The 24,249-nt window shown below is 35.9% G+C and overlaps 1 protein-coding gene across 3 annotated transcripts in view; it reads left to right on the forward strand.

The window, feature by feature from the left end:
* Positions 1-24,249, forward strand: part of USP6NL (USP6 N-terminal like) — a 175,453-nt gene that overhangs the window by 98,924 nt on the left and 52,280 nt on the right. For all 3 annotated transcript variants that reach the window (XM_054593783.1, XM_054593767.1, XM_054593775.1), the window contains 3 exons: positions 2,920-2,987; positions 5,372-5,454; positions 14,659-14,698. In XM_054593783.1, coding sequence (XP_054449758.1) covers positions 2,920-2,987; positions 5,372-5,454; positions 14,659-14,698 — 191 coding nt within the window. The remainder of the gene's footprint in view (positions 1-2,919; positions 2,988-5,371; positions 5,455-14,658; positions 14,699-24,249) is intronic.

The raw sequence follows: 24,249 nt of genomic DNA on the forward strand, positions 1-24,249 counted from the left end.
GTCAGACAGTATGAAACAATTTAACTATATCAAGTTCTGTTTAAGGACACTACTTCTTATTCTAAAGATGATTGTTTCACAATGCGAAATACTAAATAATGTCTCTAAACTCAGTGTTGAAAAAGATTGGTATTTCCATTTAGCCTCTTTAAAGCAGCAGGTTGTATGCTTCTTTTTGGCTGTATTTTGTAAAACTAGTTTGACTTTAAATTTGCTCTCTTTTTAGACTACATTCATTAATATTATAAAATTTTCTCCCCATACAAAAATACTAAGATAAGGAATTTTTAAAGAAATTTAAAGAAATAGAACACTGATTTAGAGTCAGCTATTCTAATCATGTTAAAGTATATCATCTTTCTCCCATAAAATTAGGATACAGCTTCATCCAGTTCCAGTACAACTTCTGTTGCATGGTTGGGTTTTCCTTTCTGGAAATCTCTAGGCTGGGGATGATTCATGTAAAGCTTTGCATTTCCAGTTTGTCATAATGATGTTTTCTTGGGAAACTTTGCATTTCTTCCAACTCCATACAGATTCCAGTTTTTGCCTTTAGTCTTTTAAACTTTTAGTTGTTAAGTTAGAAGTATAGTTGCAACTCCTACAACCAGTAGCAGGAATAAAGGACTGGTTGGCATAAAATACATTCATAGAAAATGCTCATCTATTTAATTGGCCTAATCACTGTAGAAATTCACGCTTAGCTGTTCTGAAAATGGAAATGAAACTTAATAAGTAGTCAAGTTTCCTTGTTTAACTTCTGTTGATTTGCTTTCCCTTACCTTCTGTAAAAATGTAAATGTAATATTTTAAAGCTGGGCAACAGAAGAAAGAAAAAGGAATTGACAAAGGTTCATACATCTAAAATAGGATAATGAATTATGTATATAATTGAGCTGATTATCTCAGACTTCTGATTGCATTAGTTCACTGAAAATCTGAACTAGACTGTATTTTTTTATTTTATTGAATCATTCTATTATGTATTCACATCTTCCCCCAAAGGACAGCATATTGACACATTTTATAGTCCAACTGAGAAAAACAATGGCATAAACATTTTTTACTAAATAAACTTCTAAAAATTTACAGATTCCCATTTCATTATTTTTACTATTATAAACAATCTTGCACTTGTTTGATGATCTCATTGACATAAAACCCTAGCAGTGGGTAAAGGATATGCCTCTTTTTAAGTTTTTTGATACATATTATCAAGTTGCTTTCCAGAGAGATTTATGCATTTATAATTCTACAGTCAGCGTAAGGTACTGCAGATTTGCCCACTGTTGTCATCATTGAGTAATATCATTGCATTTTTTGGTTAGTTTGAGACAGGTGGAAAGGGATATTTTGAAACTTGTGTATCTTTCTTTAGCTTTTAATGACTTTGATTTTTTCCCCACGTCTTGGCTTTTAAATTTAGATTTTATTTTTATCAGAGCTATACTTGGTTTAAAGATTCAGCAGTCTGTAAGACTTATTTTGAAAACTAGCTGACTTCCATATTCCTGCCTCCTCACTGCCAACTCCCCTAGGGCTGATGAATTTTCTGTTTACTTCCATAGTGCGAGATAACGCTCCTCTGTTGCCACTTCCTGCTTCTGTAGCTTTAGGCATCGTCTGTTGGTTTCCTGCTTTGGATTTGGTTTTCTTCCATGCACCCAACCTCTGCTACACACCTGCACATCCCTTCAACTCTTTTTAACCCCATCCTTCTCTCTCAGGAATTAACCATTTGCTGAGCCTTTGAGGGAGGGGTTTTAAAGAATACCTCATTGTCATTTTAGTGTGGTTTTAGGAGGAATGGATATGTGTGTTCCATATGCCATCTTTAAGTGGAAGTCCTTTCTTTGTGTGTGTCTTTCGTAATTACTTTTATAAAGTAATGGTTATATGGAGTCAAGGCTGTCCAGATTTGAATCCTGGCTTTGCTATTGACTGGCATTGAGACCTTAGACAAGTTAGTTCAAATCTGTAAACCTTATTTTTTCATCTGTGTAATAGGCTTAATATAAAACCTATGTTAGACTGTTGTTGTAAAGTGCTCTTCACAGTAATATCTACTGCCTGGCAGTATCTTACTATGTGCCAGGCACTTAGTAAGAATACAAACATAGTTGTCCCTCCTCTTGTTACTCTTGTGAATTTCTTGCTCATGACCTTGACCCAGTCTTTCAGTGGAATGCTTGTCTTTTTATTTATTTATTTTTTTATCAGAGGTGCCATTTATACAATCTGTCATTGGTCTTTTATTTTTATTCATGGTACTTGGGGCATGTAAATCATATTCATGCTGTTTTATGTTATGATCTCTACTTTCGTTGTCATATTTGTGTTTTTGAAAGATACATGGTGGTAACAGAGAAAGAAAGGAGTGTGGGGGTTGAAAGGAGTAAAAGTAGAAATTATTATTGTATTTGGGGCAATTGGTAAAGGGGTCCTGAGAGGCTAAATGAGGTAATGATTATTTTTATTATGTGCTTTTTTGGTGGACAAATTCCCTTAATTTTTAAAAACCTTTTTGAGTGCTCTTATCATCATCTACCCAAATGGATTTCATTGAAAACTTAGAGCTTTTAGTTTTAGTTTCTCCTTTAATACTTTTTTCTCTGAAATTAGATCCAAAATTGATTTCTCAGTGGTAAGATTTATCATATCCCCCAAGTTAATGCTATGTTAACAAAGTTGCTTTCTTTTGAATACTATATATAATATTGAAATGATATATATGTTGATATTCCAAGGTTATAGTTATAGATACTTAACTTATCTTTTAAAGTTTACTTGATTTTTGCTGATTTGTCATTTTTGGCAGTATGTGTTTTTATTTGATTTGTATGTTTTAGCTCAATTTTATAATTAAATAACTTTATGATTCTTTAAATAACAGTTCATCTAAATTTGATCTCTCCACAGATTCAGACCAGGATGTAGCACTCAAGCTTGCCCAGGAGCGAGCTGAAATAGTTGCTAAATATGACAGAGTAAGTATTCATATTTACTCTTTAAGTTTTATTAGGAAAAAACATATAAATAGAAATGGATGTGCTTTTTGGAGAGCTTGATTACAGAACCAGTCAGTTTACTTCATGTGACCGCTGAAGTCATCTTTTTTCTCTGACTTTGTCTCTAAATGTTCTCTCCTTCCTTGCCTCTGCTCTAGCCACTCCAGTCTCTTGCTGTTCTTCCAATACACCAGGCTTGCCCCTGACTCAGGGTCTTTGCACTGGCTGTTTCTTCTGCCTAGAACACGTAGATCCTTGATATCCTTGTGCCTCATTGCCTTATCTCTCTCAGATTTTTACCCAGATGCCACCTTAGTGAAATCTCTGAACACACTGTTTAATATTCCTCCTCTACCCTTGGCACTCTGTATCCCCTTCTTTTATTTATTTTTCACCATAACTCTTATTACATCAGCATACTAAATATTATACTTTGTTTGTTGGCTGCTCTCACGCCTAGAATCTGCACTCTCTGAGGGTAAGAATTTCTTTTGTTTGATTTACTCTCATATTCTAAACAATTAGAAAGGTTCCTGACTCAAACTAGATAGTCAATAAATATTTTAATAAGTTAGCATATCAAATTAAATACCTACTTTATTCATAACTTATATGTGCCAATAAAAATTTACCCTGGATCTGAAATTTTAAATTACACATTTATGTATACACTCCATTAGCATTTTATCCTTAAATTAGTTTCGGAATCTGGTTTTTAATGCCCTCGGAAATCACAATTGTTGACGAATTATGTGTCTCATTATTCCTTACCTCTTGAGGTCTATGAGTCACAGTAGTGATTTATGTCATGTCTTACATTTGTATCACTTGCATGTAATTTTATATCTGTTACTTGTTATTATTGTGAGAATAACAGGAGCATGGAATTAGAGAAAGCCGTCTGGACTGTGCCCTGCTTCCAGGGAGGCATACAGGCAGTGCTCAGCTCAATGGCTACATTCCCAGAGTTTGTTTTAAGTGGTCATTTGGCACATCAGACACAGTTTCCCATTACTATGATTAGGTTTTGGGTAGTCCATGAAAAACCTAATTAATTTTTTTTAACTGCTTAACTAATTTAAAACCAGTAGAACTATCACTTGTCCATCCTTGCATGTTTCCCCCGCCCCCCTGCCCCGCCATGCAACTAACAGTTAATGACTAGGCGAGGCATTGTGCTAGGCCCTGGGGAGTCACACTACAGACATGAGTTAGAGCAGTTTTTGCCCATGAGATGCTCACGGCTTACTGGAGAACACACGAGCAGACAATTATAAAGTGTACTCAGATGGAAGGGTTCACAAGACAGTTGGGTATTGAGTCTGGAATTTGAGGGATTGGTCCAGGGGTAACCAAACCACAACCTGCAGCCGCATGTGGCCCAGGATGACTATGAATGTGGCCCAACAAAAAACCGTAAATTTACTTAAAACATTATGAGGGTTTTTTTTGTTTTGTTTGTTTTGTTTTCGTTAGTGTTTGTGTATTTAATATGTGGCCCAACACAGCTCTTCTTATTTTATTTAATATGTGGCCCAGCACAACTCTTCTTATTTTAATGTGGCCCAGAGATGCCAAAATGTTGGACACCCCTGGATAAACAGTTACATTTGGGGTTCCTGCCCCAACAGTACAAGTTAACAGCCTCAAGGGTGGAATGAGAGAGCAGTGGCTGAGGACAGAGGTCTGGACACATCGACAGTTAAGAGATACTATGAAAAAGCCACCAAAAGAAGAGCTGGAAAGGGATGAGGAGAACCAAGAAAGGTGATGTCATGTAGGTTGAGGAATAGAAAGTGAGCAGCAGCACTGCCAAGTGCTTCAAAAAAATCCATATGAAAAGGACTGAAGAGTGTCCACTGGTTTCAACAATGGGAGATGGTTTTTGACCTTGGCCAGAATAGTTTCAGGGCTGATATCTCTGTGAAGTAAAGAAGCAGGGAGATAAGGTGGATAGCCCACTCTTCTGAGAAGTTTGGATGAAAAGACAAGAAATAATTTTTTTCTAAGACATGTTCACTCAAAACTTTTTGAAAGTTCGTTCTTAAGTGACTTTCTTACTCCTCTTTGCTTCCTTCTTCCCCAGTACTCACAGGAACCGAAGTCTGAGCAAAGCTTAGCTACTATCGGCTATTGGTGACATATAGTATCTTCCAGAGTTTGCAACTAGAAAATAGTGATGATATTGCCAAAAATATCAATATGTATTTAAAGCCAGCTAAGATGGATAGTGCCTCATTTCCAGCTTTAACTGTTAATATATAAAAACGGCTCTCCTTTTTTTGTTTTTTGTTTTTGTTTTATTTAAAAAGTTATTAGTTATACAGGTTTCCAATAACACCCTTCTTTGTTCACTATTATAGGGACGAGAAGGTGCAGAGATTGAACCTTGGGAAGATGCTGATTACCTTGTTTACAAAGTCACGGATAGATTTGGCTTTTTACAGTAAGTTGCATAGATTGAAAGCTAACATTATTATAATGCTTCCATGGACATCTGTTATACCCATTTTATTTATTTTATTTAATTTATTGTTATTTTTTAAATTCCTCATCTGAGGATATATTTATTGATTTTAGAGCGAGAGGAAGTAAGAGAAAAAGAGAAACGTCGATGTGAGAGAAAAACATTGATTGGTTGCCTCCCGTGCATGCCCCTATTGGAGCTTGAACCCATAACCTAGGTATGTGCCCTGACCAGGAATGGGACCCACAACCTTTTGTTGTATGGGATGATGCTCCAACCAACTGAGCCACTTGGCCAGGGTGATTTTATTTATTTTTAATAGCATGCTATGAATAAGATTCCAAGACTTGTATTGCAACATACTTTTGTTATTAAATTCCTGGCATTTTTAACCTCTGTGATGGAAATTGAACTATTTTGTAAGAATACAATCTTTAGTACATATTTGTTATATTTTAGTAAGAACATTAAGTGCAATAAATGAGTTGCATTAATAATTTAGCAGAATTAAATGGAAATGAATAACAATTTATATTTCAAAAATAATTATGAAACATGTCATTTTATATAAACGCATTTTTAAAATAATGAGCAATTAAAACTTTTAGTGTTATGCAGCCTAAAAGTGAGTGATGAAAAAAAATGCCGTTAATCTTCCCTATAGTTATAAATGTATTCATGTTATTGCTTCTCAAAATTAATTCCATTTATCCTGAGTATGTTATATAAAGAGTTGAGAGAGGTCTAGACCAGTATAAAGTAAAGTGATTAAAAGGATTTTGACTCTTAAAAATATACTGTAAATGATGTGAATCTACCTCTTCTGGCTCTGGCATTGTTTAGTCAGATTCCCATGGGCTGGAGACTTCATTCTGTAGTTTTTTTGGTTCCATACAGTTCGGTGATTAACTCCTCATTCAAATGTATCTTTCAGTCTTGTTTATTATAAACAGGAAAAAGCCAGAAATTTCTATTTTATGATATATGATTAGAGTTGAGGGAAAAATAGAATTTCTTGTGTAGTTCATAGCAGTGACTTACAGTACTCAGAACTTGTTTTTTCCTTTTGTTCAGGTCTCTTGCATTTAGATAGTATTTGATTATCTAATGTTTTTTTCTCTCAAGATAAAACAAGCAGACAGACACAGCAACAGTACTCTAAATTAGAGAATATATGCTTTTCTTGTGGCTTCACTGGCTAAGTTAACCATTTCTTGTCTCATGTATAAAACAGAAATCAGTAACTGCTTTTCATACCTTATAATGTAGTGGAAGCTTTGAAGACACAAAATAATAGACTACTATACAAAGGACAAATATAAAGTGTTATTATTATACCTAACGACATTATCATACCCAAATGTTCTCCTGAGTAGTTATAATTAGTAGACTTTGAACTTCAACAGACTAGCAGATGAGTATTTAACTATGATGAAAATACTCTTCTTAAATTAACCCCTCCCCACTTCTACTTTTTTAAAAAAATGTTAAGTAAATCAAGCTTGGCCAAAAATGTGGCAGGAAATGAGTACACATTTGTGTGCGTTAACATGCAGGTCTGAGGTATGTGAGTAAAGTTTTAGAGGATGATTTGAGCATTTAGCACTGTCAGAATCAGTGGATCCCAAATTAGTCAGCTGAGAAATGTTTATTTTTTTAAAAATAGATTTTTGGGGTCTATCCCAGATTTTGATTTAGCCGGTGGAATACAGCTCAGCTGATTTTGACCTCTGCAGTGTTTCTGATGGCAGTGAACTAAATTTAATGGCAGATGAAAAAATATATCCAACATGGCCTAATATAGTACAAGATACATATGAAAAAACTGCATTCCGAAGGATCTAGTAATTACCTAAATTCTTTTTTTCTCATTGCTTGAAACAGTGTGAACAATTTTCTGGCCCAAGAGCCTAGCCTGTACTTGGCAGTCTAAAAATCAGTTATTTTGTGCTTGTTTTTTTACCTTCTGTGCTGAGCTCCATTTGGCACTAGTGGGGAAAAAGTCGGTCAATTTATCTTAATAATGTCAGTTAATATTTATTTTGCACTTACTGTGTAGCACGCACTGTCTTATGCTCTTTACATGGATTAACTCATTTATTCCTCTCAAAAACTCTTTGGGATAAGTATTCTTTTTTAAAAAAAAAATCAGTATTTTTAGATGAAAATGAAACACAAAGAGATCACGCAGCTTGCCCGAGCTGTGCTGACAGCAAGTGTCCGATCTGGGATGTGGACCTTGGCAGTCCTACAGCAGAGCTGTGTTCTGAGCTTCTGCATTACGCTGCCTGTTGCTGTGCTCCCGTATTTTTAAAAAGAGAAACCCAGTAGAAGGCATTGAAATGCCTAGAAAGAAAAGGGGGGCAAAAAGAGTGCCTAAAGAGAGGATGCTATTTAAAACGATCACGTGTACTGAGTTATGCTCTAAGAGCTGAGCTCTACACTTCTTTAAAAACGAAGCCAATTGATACCTTTCTCATGCTACCTATCTCACTAATTTTCTTTTTAGTTACTCCATGATGCTGTCCTAAGGCAGGCAACTCAAATGAGAATAATGAAATATAGAAATGGATTTCAGTGTAATGTTAGACTTTATTAAGTTTCATGAAAATCATTGAATTTTGTTACAATATCTAATTTCAGTAAGTTGTTTTCTCCAGAGGTTGCTGCTGGTGGTTTTTATTGCTTGTCACTGTAGACTGGAGAGTATTGTGCTGTTGAATAAAGTCATGTGGCCTGTGTGTTTAGATATTGCTCCCTGTCACATTTTGATTGAAAGAGCACTTTTTTCTGCTTAGTCCTTTGCAATTTTCGATGGGTTCTCCAATGAAATTGGGTTTTAAGTGTCAATGTCAATAAAACACAATGGCAAAAACTAACTTTGCAGCCTTCTCTGAAGGCTGCTGACTTCATATCTAATTACAGTTTTAGTAAGTTAAATTACTTGTTATAATATGTAAAGAGGGATGATGGTAATTAACAAATGCAGTACAGGACTAACTCGGTTCTATAACAGATTTCACAATAAATATGAAAACTGTTGCCAAACCAGCTTGGCTTGATGCTGGGACAGGAATATCTATGTTAAGTACTCAGAAACTTTGTTAAGACTCAGAGCTGTCCCCTGTCTGTATGCCTGTGATTGCACTGCATTTGGAGAATGGGGAAATTCAGCTTATTTAAAAAGTTGGAGAACTTTAAACATTTTTATCAAAAATAGCCAGTACAACTATGCTCAACAAAGAATGATTGGTATTTGGATAATGTTAGATAATGCGTTTAGGTCATAAGTTATTAATAGAAGAAATAGAAGGAAATTGTACCAAAAATAAAGATAAAATTAATACCAAGCTTCAGGTTTTCAACTACTTATCAAAATATATATATATATTTATTAAATTTAGCTGATTATAGTTTACTATAACTGTATAAATATTGGAGAACCAGAATAAAGGTGGTTTTGTTTTTAAATATCTTTTGATGACAAGGGCTTGAGAATTTTATATTCATATAATAATTTTGACTGGAGTAAATATAAATTTAGACAAAATTTACTACAAAAATAGAAATAAAATTTAGAAATAAAAATAGGGTTTTAAGGGATTTTAGCAGGTTAACTTTTAAGTTTCCAAAATGAAAGTTTACTTCAAGTTATAGAAATACTCCATTTAAACAATTAAAAAGTTATAGGCACATTAATTAGTAATTCTAAATTTAATAGCAGATGAAAAAATATATCCAATTAAGGTCTCTCCCCTTTCAGAGATGACTATATTGTTGTTTTTGTTTTTACTTACTGTATTTCTGTGAGGCATTGCTTCTTACCGTCGGCTTTGTGTTTTTTTTGAGCTGCTCCTAGGTGCTTCTTTCTCTTAGAGGACAAACCTTTAAAAAAAGTTTTAAAGCAGGGGGAGGCAGTCATTTTCTGTAAAGAGCCAGATATTAGCTAATTTTGGCTTTATGGACCCTTTGTCCCAGCCATTCAACTCTACCACTGTAGCATGAAAACAACCACAGACAATACATTAATGAATAAGTATGGGACTATTCCAGTAAACTTCATTTACAAAAACAGGCAGTCGCTGGATTTGATCCATGGTCTGTAGTTTCCTGACCTAAAAGAATGTTCCAGTCACCCAGATTTTGGTCCTTTTTTTTTTTTTCCTACTTGAAGGGTTTTTAGGTGTCAAGGTAAAGATGCATATGTGCATGCAGGTATGTTTTCATCCTTCCCTTTGTACATTCATCCAGCAATATTAGTGTATTCCTCCAACATGCCAGCACCTGTGCCTGAGGCTGGTACAGTGCTTTACCTGTGTATTGTAGACATTGTGTGTAGCTCTTGTTGAAGCAGCATTCCCCTGGTTTCTTCTTGGAAGACTCTGGAAGTTAATGTATTCCACTATAAAAATTTGAGGAGGAATGGTTCTTGGAGATGAGTGTTATGCACAGAAGATTTTTGTATAAAAGGTTTTAGGGTGTGGAGTAATATGCAAGAAACTCCGTATAGGAAAACTTGACCACATTCTTGAGCTCTGTCATCCATTAGTGAAGTCTCAAGACTTATTACAAAATTCAATATCTATTCATGAAAACTCTCAACAAAATGGATAGGGAGAGAAAGTATCTGAAAGACGCTATATGACAAGTACACAGCTAAGATCATTCTCAATGGGAAAAAACTGAAATTTTCCCCTTAAAGATCAGAAATCAGGGATGCCTACTCTAGCGACTTTTATTTAATATAAGGCTGAAAGTCTTAGCCAGAACAATAAGGCAAGGAAAAAAAGGAATCCAGATCAGAAGAAAAGAAATAAAACTGTCTCTATTTGTAGATAATATGATCTTATACGTAGAAACACTAAAGACTCCACCAAAAAAAAGAATCTGTTAGAACTAATAAGCAATTTCAATAAAATTGCAGCATACAAACTCAATATACAAAAAATCAATTGTTTTTCTATATACTAGTAAGAAACTATCAGAAAGAGAAATTAAAAGAACAGTTTCATTTACAACTGCTTCAGAAAGAATAAAGTACCTAGGAATCAATTTAACCAAAGAGGTAATAGAGCTGTACTCTGAGAACTATAGGCCATTGATGAAAGAAATGGAAGAAGATACAAATAAATGGGATGATGGTCCATGCTCATAGATTAGAAGAATTAATATTGTTAAAATGTCCATTCTACCCAAAGCAATATACAGATTCAGTGCAATCCCTATCAAAATTTCAATGGGTTGTTTTACAGAAATAGAATAAAAAGTCCTAAAATTTTTATATACTCACAAAAGACCCTGAATTACCAAAGCAATTTTGAGCAAGAAGAACAAAGCTGGAGACATCACATAAAGCTAAAGTAATCAAAACAGTATGGTATTGACATAAAAACAGCCATATAAATCAATGGAACAGAATTGAGAGCCCAGAAGTAAACCCACATATATATGGTAAATTAATTTACAACAAAGGAGGCAGGAATATACAATGGGAAAAGAATAGTCTCTTTAATAAATGGTGTTCAAAAAACTGGACAGCCACATGCAAAAGAACTAAATCAAACCACTATCTAACATCGTACACAAAAATCAACTCAAAATGGATTAAAGACTAAACATAAGACCTGAAATCATCAAATTTCTAGAAGAAAACATAGGCAGTAAACTTCTTGACATTGGTCTTAGTTATGATTTTTTTTTTATTTGACACCCAAAACAGAGGCAACAAAAGCAGAAATAAACAAGTGGGACTATATCAAATTGAAAAGTTTCTGCACATCAGAGGAACCCATCAGCAAAATGAAAAAGCAGCCTACCAAATGAAAGAAAATATTTGTAAATCATGTATTTGATAAGAGGTTAATGTTTAAACTATATAAAGAACTCATATAACTCAATAGCAAAAAAAAAAAAAAAGCAAACAATTTAATTTAAAAATGGACATAGGGTCTGAATAGACATTTTGCCAAAGAAGACATCCAGATGGCCAACAGGTGTAGGAAAGGGTACTCAGCATCACTAATCATCAGGGAAATGCAAATTGAAACCACAATTAGATATCACTTCATACCAGTTTAGAATAAAAAGGACAAGAGACAGGTGCTGGTGAGGATGTGAAGAAAAGGGAACCCTCCTGCACTGCTGGTGGGAATGTAAATTGGTATAGCCACTGTGGAAATCAATATGGAGGCTTCTCAAAAAATTAAAAAATAGAACAACCATATGATCCTACAATTCCACTTCTGGGTATTTATCCAAAAGAAATCAAATCACTATCTTGAAAAGATATTTGTACCCCTATGTTCTTTGCAGCATTATCTATAATAGCCAAGACATGGAAACAACCTAAGTGTACATCTATGGATGAATGGAAAAGAAAATATCTATGTATATTTATGATTATATCTTTACAGCATTAAGTGACATAAATCAGACCGAGAAACACAAATACTGTATGATACTGCTTATATGTGGAATCTTAAACAAACAAATTCATAGATATAGAGAACAGATATGTGGTTGCCAAAGACGGGGGTGGGGGTTGGGGGCGATGGGTGAAGGTGGTTAATAAGTATAAACTTCTAGATATAAGTAAGTTCTGGATCTAATGAATATATAGCATGATGACTATGGTTAACAATACTGTATTGTATGTTTGGAAGTTACTAAGGGAGTAGATCTCATCGCAGGAAAAAAATCTGTAAGCATGTATGCTGATGGATGTTAATTAAATAAACAATGTAATCATTTTGCAATATATATATACACATATATGAAATCATTATGTTATGCAAAACTAATACATTGTTATGTCAATTATGTCTTAATTTTTAAATAAATAAATTTTTTAAATGCACATTAAAAATGCTTGGATAATAGGGGTTCCAAAACTGTTTTGGGGAGCATGATGGGGACTGAATAGGCAACCAGATCCTGGTGGGGTTGCAATAGGGCAAAAGGAAATTATATAAAATATTGGGTTGGATAAAAATCTAAGAGGAAGTGTGTGTACTCCTGGATTTTGCCTAAAGCTGACTGTGGTTGTGTATGTATATTCTGGCATTCCTCTCCGCCAGGATTTCAATAGCATGATTTGAAGTTAAGGTAGAGTGGGGTGCTGTGTGCAGTTCTGTCTTATCTTGAATTTCAGAAAGCAGTTGGTTTTGTGGAACCTGCCAAACACAGACCATGTAGCCTGAGCAGAGGATCAGCATCATTCAACAGACAAGTGCAACACTTGGTTCTGAGTCAGGGTTGAGAATAGGTCTGTCAGTCTTGTTTAGAAAATAGGAGGACACCAAAGAAATGCACCCAGCAACTTCAAAGAACTTCTCCTGTGATAAGCAGCCATAGCTGGTGCTTCATTTGCAGTTAGGAATGTTTAAATAAACAGTTGTCAGGATCATCTCAAATCAGCTGTACAAAAGGTTAATCCTGCCCAGGGTAGGTTACTAACCCCAGAAATACCATTCTTGGTGTGCCCAAAGGGTGCCAGATGTTCTTATTCTTTCAAGGTGTCACTGCTGACTAATTACCAAGGCAGGGCATTCCAGTGGTGTTGACAAGTCCTCTCTTGCCAGTAAATGAAGAATGGATAGTTACACTTTTAAATCAGAAGTTATATCCTGTATCATTCATACATGACAGGCCCTAGTAATCAGGATTACAAATTAGGGAAATTTAGACTATGAGCATAATGAAAACTACAAAAAAATCAAGGTGTCACATTCAGTAAAGGTGCATGAATGTTTGCTTTACAGGAGAAAAACAACAATAGACCTTTTATATTTAATCCTCAAAGTTTCTTGTCTTCTTGAGAATTGATTTTTCAGCCTTTTTATATAATTCTGCGTAATCTGAAGATCTTGTTGATCTTAATGCGAACTCACTGGGTTAGAGATTGCTGAATGTCTTCACATTAGGCTAAATGTGACTAAGTGAAAATGTTAGTTTCCTTATCTATGAATCTATGATATGAGGGTTTGGACTGTCTGAGATCTCTTTCAGATATTACACTTTTTTTTTGTCAGTTGTAGCTTCATGGTCCACCTACTTTTCAGAGTAGCAAAGAGTGCCCTTGAAATACCAGACTCTTGAGTACAAATGTTTTGCACTCTGGAAAGAGATATTATTTGATGTCAAGAGAAACTAAGGCAAAAATATGTACATATCATTGCCAAAACATCAACGCTACTGAGATAGCAACTTGAAGCACATAACTCTATGGATAGCACATGTTTTTATATTACTCACAGTGAATCTAAGAGTCTCAGAATATTTTATATTAGGGGTGATATCACAAAATCATTATGTCAGCAAAGTGGATTTCATCTGTTATTGTATGTTAAAAAAATCATTCCCATTGAAGTTTTCACAAATGAAGATTTCCTTATTTACCAAATTAACATTTTCTTTTAATTCATAAATCTCTTGGAGGCAGTTTTATTTTTCTATACAAATTCTTTTAGCCAATCATTTATTATAGGCCATGGTTTGAGCCAGAGAATGGAGGTAACAGTCTAGAGTAGAGGTTGGCGAACTGTGGCCTGTAGGCCAAACCCAGCTTACCACCTGTTTTTGTAAAAGTTTAATGGGAACAAAACCACACTTGATTTACATACTGTCTGTGTCTGTTTTCACAATACAACATCAGAGATGAGTAATTATGAAAAAGATTGTATGGTCTATAAAACCTAAAGTATTTATTATTTAAATGTTTACCTTTATAGAAAAAGATTGTTGACGGTTCCTGATGGTCTAGAGCAGTGTTGTCCAGTAGAACTTTATGCATTGGTGGCAATGTGCTATCTCTGTCTGCACTGTTCAATACAGTAGCCTCTCTCTGCATGATTGTCATGTACTTGACCTGTGGTTAATGAGAATGAGTAACTGAATTTTTTATTTTATTTAATTTTTATTTAAATTTTATTTAAAATTAAATAGCCACGTGTGCCTAGAGATTACTTTATTGGATGGTGCTGGTCTAGAAATTTGAAGATAGAGGACATCGTTGTTACAGATAGCTAATTGCTTTATATTGAATTTGGTGGAACATGAGCTATGTTACTTTTGTGATGACAAAGAAAAGGTTGTACATTATTTGTACCTATTGGTTTATAATTTTTCAAAATTTGCTTTGGTTTCAACTGTTTGACATATACTATTTTTTTTTTCTCTCTGCAGTGAGGAGGAGCTCCCATATCATAATGCAGCCATGGAACGGGTAAGGCCAGCTCTGCGTTTACTGGTGAATTATAGTTACTGGTGAATTGTGTTTATCAGAGGAATAAAGTCTACCACTTTTCTGATTTTGAGTGCCATGTTATATATTAATGGGGCAGTCATTCTTAAAATTTGATCTTAAGTATATCACTGTTAGGAAGTAATTACATTAATGGTGAAATAATTTTAGGAGATTTGATGGGACCTCTGGTAGATATTTGAAAAAAGGAGAGGTATCAGTTATCAAAGAATATTTGATTTCTAGACAGGTAGTTCCCACTCCAGGAGTGCTTACTAATGCAGAGCCTTTAAAGAGCATAGTTACTTAGGACCCACCTCAGTCTGTTAAGTCAGACTCTCTGGGCAGGAGGCTGGGCATGTAATTTGTAAAAAGTTTCACAAGGGATTCTCATGCATCCTAGTGGCTAATAGAGCACTATTCTAGACCAGTAGCTCTTTGCAACACAGCTGTTGCATGAGGTTTTAATCAACTTTCCCAAAAACAGCAACAACAAAGTTTGCTATAGTCAAATAAAAATATTAACTTTTTAAGGACTTAGAGAAATCTTGAATACTTACCTGGCAGGGGAGATACCATGATCAAGAGAAATCTTGTGTATGGTAAGCCCGTCACCCTTTGGTAACTTGGAGTTTCCCCTTTCTTCATTATACTTGGCTAGGGAGCCTGTTCCATAGCTGAGAACTAGGGACTGAATGTTTTAAACCTGGTCAGACTCCTCCTTCCCTTCTGGTTTGTTTTCTTTCTTTCTTTTTTTCCCCCCTGTACCAAAAAGTGAATTGTAGAATGAGATGGAGGCTACTGATTAGGATTGTTCTCAGTTTATCTTTAATGAGGAAGAAAGCTGAGTTTCAGATAATAGAGGTAAAATTAAAATTGGAATTTGAAAAACATTTTAGAAAACCTTTCTAAAATCAAAATTTCCTGAAAATAACAACTGTAGCATAACTTTGAGATGTAGACAAAATTGCCATTTTACATAGAGTTCCCCATAGGTGCTGCCTATATTTGAATTTTGTGACTTCCTGATTTTCTCAGTATCATACCTTGATGTTTTGGCAAAGGAATTTCTTTTTTCTTTTCTTTTTTTTAAATAGCTACATTCTTGTATAGCAGTGGACTAGGTACTGCCTAGAATATTTGGGTCAATTAAGACATAGTTTCTGCCTTTGAGATGCTCGCTGTCTGCCCAGTAACTAAAAGAAGGGCAAGTGAGGCAACATGTGGGAGCTTCGTGGTGGCTTTTGGGAGCATAGCATTGCAGTATTGATGAAGTGAAATGGTAGTGCTGGTGGTGCGGGAAGCAGACCTGTGGCTAAGGAATGAATGAGAAGGAAGTGATGAATAACTGAACAATTTCTAAATTCTGCCTCTGTCGAACTTTCTACCAGCCCACTTTGAAATGGGAACATAAGGATTTGTTTCCCCTCTCTGACTGTTCCTCTCTTTTCTAGTGCCCTGATTTCACTAATTCTTGGACTTCACTGTTACCACCACTGTTTCATTGTTCATCACCACACTCATGTCCTCATTCCCCTGTTTTCCCAGCTCGGTTCCACAGTCACTTGCATGCACCTTAACCTCTCTAGTTTCTCTTGCTTCTTCTGGGCTACCCTATATACAGCCCTAGATAAAACCAGCTTTCTGCTGCTGCAGTGCCTGCACCTGCATGGCTAAGTGCAGCTAGGAAAATACAACCATGCTGATTGGTTTTACTTTAAATTCATGATCACAAACCTCAGCTGGAGCATTAGCACCTCCTGGAAGTCATGCTCTTCCTCTCCAATGAGTGAGTGCTCTCATTTCAACTATTGGAACCTTCTCTTCACTCCTCAAACCTCCAATACCACCTTTTCTGCCCTTTCTCAGCTAATGGTCTTGCCTTCTAGTTCTTACAAGAGAATAGAAACAATCAGAAGAGAGCTTCCATGAGTTTTCACAACTATGCCTACCCACCTAGAATCATTCTTGCCTAATACTTTAGTTCCTGTGAGTGTATGTGTTTGTTCAGGGACATCTCTTGAGGTATTCTTCCCTCTCTCTCCTGAATTCTTTCTCTTCCTCCTTAATCGTTCCCAGCAGAGTAAACTCTATTATTACTCCCACTTAAAAAGAAACACATACCAATCTTCTTTTGATCCTATTTCCTCTTCAGCTATAGCTCTGATAACTACAGCATTCTCTGTAGCTCTTTCTCTTGAAAGGGGTGCCTATATATATATATATATATATTTTTTTTTTTCCATTTCTTTCCTGCAATTTGTTCTTGTACCTATTCCAATCAGATTTTAACTCCCACCCCACCCCATTGCCAGGGTCTCTAACTACCTCTATACTGTTACATCAATTCCCAGTCTTCCTCTTGACCTACTAACAGTATTTGACATGGTTGATTACTTGTCTGTCTATTCTGACACATTCTCTTTTTTTTTTTGGACTTCAGAACTCACATATTCTTTCCTCACTGGCTACTCTTTCTCGGTTTGCTCTGCTTGCTCTTTCTCACATCCTTGATCTCTACACTTGGGGGTACCTCATGGCTCAGTCTTGAACTTTTTCCCATATGTGTTTCTTCCATGGTAATCTCAGCTGGCCTTTGGCTTTAAATGCCAATTGTATGTCAATGAGTTAGCTCTCTGAATCCCAGACTTGTATATTTTTTTATATACATTTTAGTGTTTAGACTTAGATGTCTGACATACTATATACATTTAGATGTCTAATAAATGTCCAAACTGGGGTTTCTGTTATTTTCTTCAAATCCATTCTATTAATAAACTTCCTTATCTCAGTAAATGGGAGCTCCACTCTTCTAGTAGTTCAGTCTAAAAACTTCTGAGTTGCCCTGGCTGGTGAGGCTCAGTTGATTGGAGCGTTGTCCCATAACCAAAAGGTTGCCGGTTCAGTTCCTGGTCAGGGCACATATCTAGGTTGCAGGATCAGTCCTCAGTCCAGGTGCCTAAAATCCCCAGTCTGGGAGCATACAGGAGCAACCAGTCAACGTGCACTCGCGGGCACTCTCTCTCTCCCCGCCCCCCACCTTTTTCCCTGAAAGGAATGAATGAATGTGTAAATAAATAAAATAAACACTTCAGAGTTATGTTTGGCTTTTTCTTACCCCACATTTCATCTCTTAGCAGTTCTGTGAACTCTGCCCGGAAAACGTATTCAGAATCTGATCTCCAGCTTTACTTTTACCACCTGGTCCAGTGCAATCTCTTTTCTGGAGCTTCCAACTTCCTGCTTCTGCTACCATTCCCCTTTCTCTCCAGAGTCTAACTATTCACTAAAAGAACCAGAAAGATTATTTTAAAATAAGTAAGATCATGTCATTTTCTATTCAAAACACACTAAGAGGGAAATTCCTTAGAATGATCTGCAAAGCCCTGTACGACCTGGTTTGTGTTAAGGCTCTCATTTTATCTCCTGCTGCCTTCCCTTGCTCACTCACTGGCCCCCTTAGTGCTTTTTGAGCATGTCCACCATATTCCTTCGACGAGGCCTTCTGCACTGGCCACTTCCTCTGCTGGGGTGGGTGCTCTTTCCCTTGATAGTGACAAGTCTCAGTCCTTCATTCCTTCAGGGATGTCCTACCTTTTGGCATCTCTGGGCCACAATAGAAGAAGAGTTGTTTTGGCCCACACATTATATACACAAACACTAATGAAAACTGATGAGCCAAAAAAAAAAAAAAGATTTTAAGTAAATTTACAATTTTGTGTTGGGCTGCATTCAAAGCCATCCTGGGCCCCATGCAACCCATGGGCCAGGGGTTGGACACCCAAGGAATGTCACCTTCAGAAAATTATCCTCCTTGGCCATCATTTCTAAAATTGGGAACTGCCCCCATAATACTAATTATTTCCTTCCCCCTTTATTTTTCTCTTTAACATTTATTTCACATACTAAATATTTTACTTATTTTTGTGTGTGTGAATTTCCTCACTAGAATGTAATATCTATGATAATTTTTTTAAAAATCTGCTTTGCTCACTGCTGTCTCTCCAGAACCTACAACAGTGCACATGCTATGTTAGTAAATGTGCAGTAAGTGGTGAAGTGGTGGCTGAATGACCAAATGAGTATAATGACTGCTATATAATTAAATAGGTTGATTTAAAGACTGGCTTAACTTAAATAGGTTAATTTAAAGATTGTCCCTCCAAATGTTAAATGTCCTGTATTTGTCCTTTATTTGAGAAATCTGGGAGGGAAGAGTTGGAGGTTATCTTGTAACAAAAGATATCCATATTTGGCAAAATAGAAACCTGGAAACTCAATATTGCCTTCTCCAATACCTACCCCCTCTCCCTTTCAACATAATTTCCAGAAGTCTTGGAACAAGTGATACAGATGATTTAAGAAATGTGACAGTAAAGTAAAGGAGAAATATAAGATGAAAGCTAGTGGAGAATGCATACTTTAGGGAGGCATTAAAAAAAAACCCACTTTATTTGATTTTTAAAATATACTTGCCTGTACAATAAAAGACCTTCTACCCAATGTAGTCAAGCTTGTAATTAATTGGTTGTTATTCTCAGGAATTTAATATAGTAAGAAATCGCTAAAAAATGGCCTATGCACATCTTAATAATTTAACATAGGATGTAATTTTATATTCATTTGTTAGTCTTTTATTGAGAGAGGAGCAGGGTTCTGAGACTGGTGATTGAGATTCCATTATGCCTTTTGTACATGAACTGCACTCGTATTGCATGACCTGCCTTTACAGTTTTGGTTTCTTTAAAGTAGAATGAGAACTTTAGACATACGCAGAGCAGTATAATGCTAGAAACTTTTTAGTTTATCAGGATTTCCTCCAATATTTTTTTGGTCTGAGTTTAGTTTATGGATTCTTCAGTAACTGCCTAGTCCTAATGGCCAACTCTGCCATTTCTAGGGAAATACTAAAAAATTCTACACATATGACTTTGTTGAATAAAATCAATGGAAATGATAGCCTTGCTGAAATCTAAAGTGTTTATGAATCTTTTACAAAGCACACACTTGAAGCATGCACTTATTGCTATTTGGGAAGCTCTACACTAATTCATAGTCAAGTAATTGTGGCTTTAGTGTCAGGTTTGCCAGTGTATTATTTTACAGAAGGCAATTTAATGTTTAAAATAAGGAAAGTAGTAGGCAGTCCCTCATTAGAGGATTATGTTATTTGTGAAGTGCTTTGGATTCTTCCAAATAGTCACTTAAACAAATAGGCACAGTTATTATATTACTCTGCAGAGAACAATATTAATAATGGATTATATTGTTTCTTTGAGCTTATTGATGTTTTTAATAAGGAGGAAAGGATATATAAAACTGCATTTTCTTTCATTCATCTATTCCTTTATGTAGAGCAATGTTTTGCATGGCTTGCAAAATATTTAAGCTTATTCATATCTTTCAAAACTTTTAATTTTATGTGGTTTGAAATCTTACTCAAAATATGTGATCGGTAGACTTCTCAATGTTGTTTTGTCAAAACCCAAAGCTTTTTTTCTTCTTGTCCTCTCCTGACCTCTGCTGGTGAGGTTTAGGTGTGCGTGTGTCTGGTCAACTTTTCTTCCCTCAGGCATCCTAATACTCAAATAGGAGAGACAAAAAAGCATCTGAAGACTTAAGCTTCATTAAAGTTCTAGATTTCTTATTCTAGAAGAGCAGCCTATTTTATATCCATTTATGCAGTGTGTGTGTGTGTGTGTGTGTTTAGCTTTTACTATCTGGATTATTAATCATGTTAATAATGGGAGGGGCCTTGAGCCAGATAGAAGAGAAGTTAATAAATACTTTGTGGGTAAGCAGCAGTTGTTAAGTGCTTACAGGTCGTGCATATGATTAAAAATATGGACTCAGACCACTGGAGGCTGAGAGGTAACAAAGAAGATATTGGTCCCAGTTTTAGTCCTTACGCCCTCCTTGCCCAAATAGGAGGGGGCAGTCGTGACCCAGAGGGGACAACAATTGAAGATGATCAAATATCAGATTGCACACTTACTTCAAATGTAAGGTTAGTCCTTTGCTGAAAACAACCCTTGGGGGGGAAAAGGATACAAGAAAGTACCATTTTTGTAGTCAGTGGAGGTAATGGAGAAGTACTAGAGAATATAGAATGGAAATTAAGATCTCTGCACCATTTTTCTTTTGATATATGTTGTTCTAATATCCTCAGGGGAGTAGAATTTTCTTATAGTATGGTCTCCTGTATGATTTTTAAAATTTCAATGGTGAACACATCTGGTACCCGTACCCAGATCTTAGTTTTTTTAATATAATTCCCCATTAAAAAGAACCATTGTTTCTTAAAGAAATGGCTGGTATAGGTCTAGGTAGGAAATGTATAAAATGAGCCTGAAGTGTTTGTGCCAGATAGGGCATGTCTAAAGCATCCACCAGAAGGGAGAAATCTCCAACCAAAAAAGAGAGGATCAGCTAAATTTGGGACAATTTGAACTTTAAAAAGAATAATGGTAATAATGGATTGTAACACATTTATAAAATAATCTTCTGTACCGTAGTGATATTAAAAAGTGTGGAAGAGCTAGGAAGGAAAAACTTTTTAATAGAAAAAATGTCGGTTAATCATACAGAAGGAATCATAGAATCAGAAGAAAGACCAAACGTTATCTTACCACCATCAGAATCCGAATTGATTCAGACGGGGATTATCAGTGGATGAGAGCACCACTGAGTAGAGTTGTTTAAGGAACAGATTATCCACACTGTCTCAAAATGTTCCACACATACTACTTATCAGTTATGAAAGGGAAGTTCTCTGTTAGTTAATGAAGAAATTGGGCAAATACCACTTAACTAAGGGGTCAAATGTTACATAATTGGTAATGGTACAAATCAACATGATATGTCTCTGGTTGTGATGTCGTGGGAAGGACACAACATCTTTTGTGTCATATTCCTGCCAAAATACAGGAGAAATGACCAGACAAATCCAGAGAGTGTAGCCTGGACCCTTGTTTTTTCTTTTTTTTTAAAGATTTTATTTATTTATTTTTAGAGAGGGGAAGGGAGGGAGAAAGAGAGGAAGAGAAACATGAATGTGTGGTTGCATTTTCCATGCCCCTTGCTGGGGACTTGGCCTGCAACCCAGGCATGTGCCCTACACTGGGATTCAAACCAGCAACCCTTTGGTTCTCAGGCTGGCACTCAGTCCACTAAGCCACACCAGCTAGGGCTGGACTTTTAAAAAATGTCAGTGTCATGACGGGAATGTTCTAGAATAAAGGGAAGTAAAGAGGTATGCCAATAAAGGCAATGCATGATCGCAATTGGATTCTGAATCTCCCTTCCCACCCAACCCAAAGACAAACAGCTATGAAGAATACTTTTGGGACAAAGTCAACAGAGTTATTTCATATCATTTTTGTATAGACATTTACCATCAGTAGTGTTGCCAGCATGATGGAATGAAAGAATTTCTATCATTATGCTACATAAGAGACACTGTTAAAATTCACTTATGGTTAGTTCTATATTATAAGGATTCAACTGCTATCAAAATTATTTATGATTTTGGCCCTGGCTGGGTGGCTCAGTTGGTTGGAGCATAATCCTGTGCATCAAAATGTTGTGTGTTTGATCCCCCATCAGGACACATACGTAGATGGTAGGTTCAGTCCCTGGATGGGGTATGAATGGGAGGCAACCAATCACTTTCTCTCTCACATCACATCTCTCTCTCTCTCTCTCTCTCTCTCTCTCTCTCTCTCACACACACACACACATCAATAAACATATCCTCAGGTGTCCATGGGTATTCATTCTCCTTATCCCCTCTACCTCCATGACCACAGAATGCTGTTAATGGCTACATAGTGCCATTTTCTTGTTTTTCTCGTGTAAATAATGTTTAACTTTAAAATGCTTATTTAGTGTTTCTTATATACCAGTCTTTGTTTTAGGTGGTGAAAGAAGAAAAAGAATGTATGATACGGTTACTGTACTCAAGGAGTTCATATTTTAATATTACTAATATGTTTTGGGCATTCAGAGAGCCGAAACACAGGTGTTAGGTGCTATAGCAATAATCTTAACAGTTCTCATTTTATAGAGAAGGAAATTAAGATACTTGCCCTCAAGTGAAACAGATAGGAAAATACAGAATTCAGATTTGACCCAGGCCATCTGGGTCCTTAGCCCATGCCATGAAATGCTAAGGAAACAGTTAGTTTTGCTTGGAGCCTGGTTGCTTTTGGGAAAGTTTCCAAACCTTGCACATTTGACTGGTCGCAAGAGGATGCATAGGGTTTTGCCAAATGATGGTAAGCAAGACCATCACAAGTAAATGAAGAGCAACATTGGTCAAATAGATACGGACATATATTGTATGTTGGGAATGACAAATAGTTCAAGGTGGCCAAATCGTAAAAGCAGCAGGAAGGTGAATTGGAGCCATACTGTGAAAATCCATCCATGTGGAAGTTTGGACATTTTTGTCGATGATGAATGGGTGGGCATTGAAGGATTTTAAACTGGGACATGTTTTAAAAATTGTGGTGGCAGTGTGGAGGCTTTTTGAAGACAGAGCTACCTCTAAGGACTTACTGCTGTCATCTAGGAATTAGGATTGCCTGGACTAGGGCAGAGGATGTGATGGAAACAAGAGGCGTGGGCGGGGCCAGGAGAGTGTAGTTTGGATGTGGGAAGGAAGGTAAAATGAAGACTGAGAACAATTTCAGGTTCTAGTTTGTTTGACTTAGTGGGTAGTGATGCTGTTAATTTGCAATAGGGAAAAGGGGCGTAACAGCAACATGGTGAGGGAAATAGTTTTGGATATGTTGAGTTTCAAGTATTTGCTGAACCTAGTAGGTTGAAATTCTAACTTGCTGTTATATTCTACTTTGTGTTGGTGTTATTTAGTCCATGGCAAGATGTATTTCCTCAGCCTATTTTTCTAGAGCACTAAATTTCTCATTTGTCACATAGTTTTCAGTTACTTCTTACTTTAGAATAAATTCTGGGATAGTCAGCTCTAGCACGTTTTGTGATAGGGTATATTTTATCCATGAGTTTATGATTTATGTGTGTAGGGGGAAAAGACATTCATATGCATCAAGTCTAGCGTAGTTGAACTGACAGTATCATGGAGTTAACATTTAAACCTAATTCAAATACTGATATATAATTTTAAAATCCTATAGCCTGTGAACTTTTCCCAAAGTGTACCATTTTTGTTTTTTGCTGCAAGGGAAAGAAAAGCATGCTTAATGGCTCTTAAAATTGTCTGTGTGTTTTGTCCTTGCATGTGAGAATTTGTACCATTTAAAATAAACTATATATATGATAAGAATTAGAATACAAAAGAGTGCCATTATGAAAAAGAATAACTACTTCTTAAAGTGATTAATTGATAATTTATGGTCATAAAAATGAAAGATAGCAAGAGACAGGCTAGATCTCAGCAGGGTTGTTCCTGGCAAAGTATGTTATTATACTCTTGGGTTAGCTTCAATTATTTGGTGCTTTCCTGTTGTTGGAGAAGAGGATTATGCTTTGAAGAAGTCAGAGGAGGAAGTGCA

The sequence above is a fragment of the Pteronotus mesoamericanus genome, unplaced genomic scaffold, assembly GCF_021234165.1.
Source record: "Pteronotus mesoamericanus isolate MK-2021 breed Mesoamerican mustached bat unplaced genomic scaffold, CSHL_Meso_final contig_130, whole genome shotgun sequence".
In the NCBI taxonomy this organism is placed as follows: domain Eukaryota; kingdom Metazoa; phylum Chordata; class Mammalia; order Chiroptera; family Mormoopidae; genus Pteronotus; species Pteronotus mesoamericanus.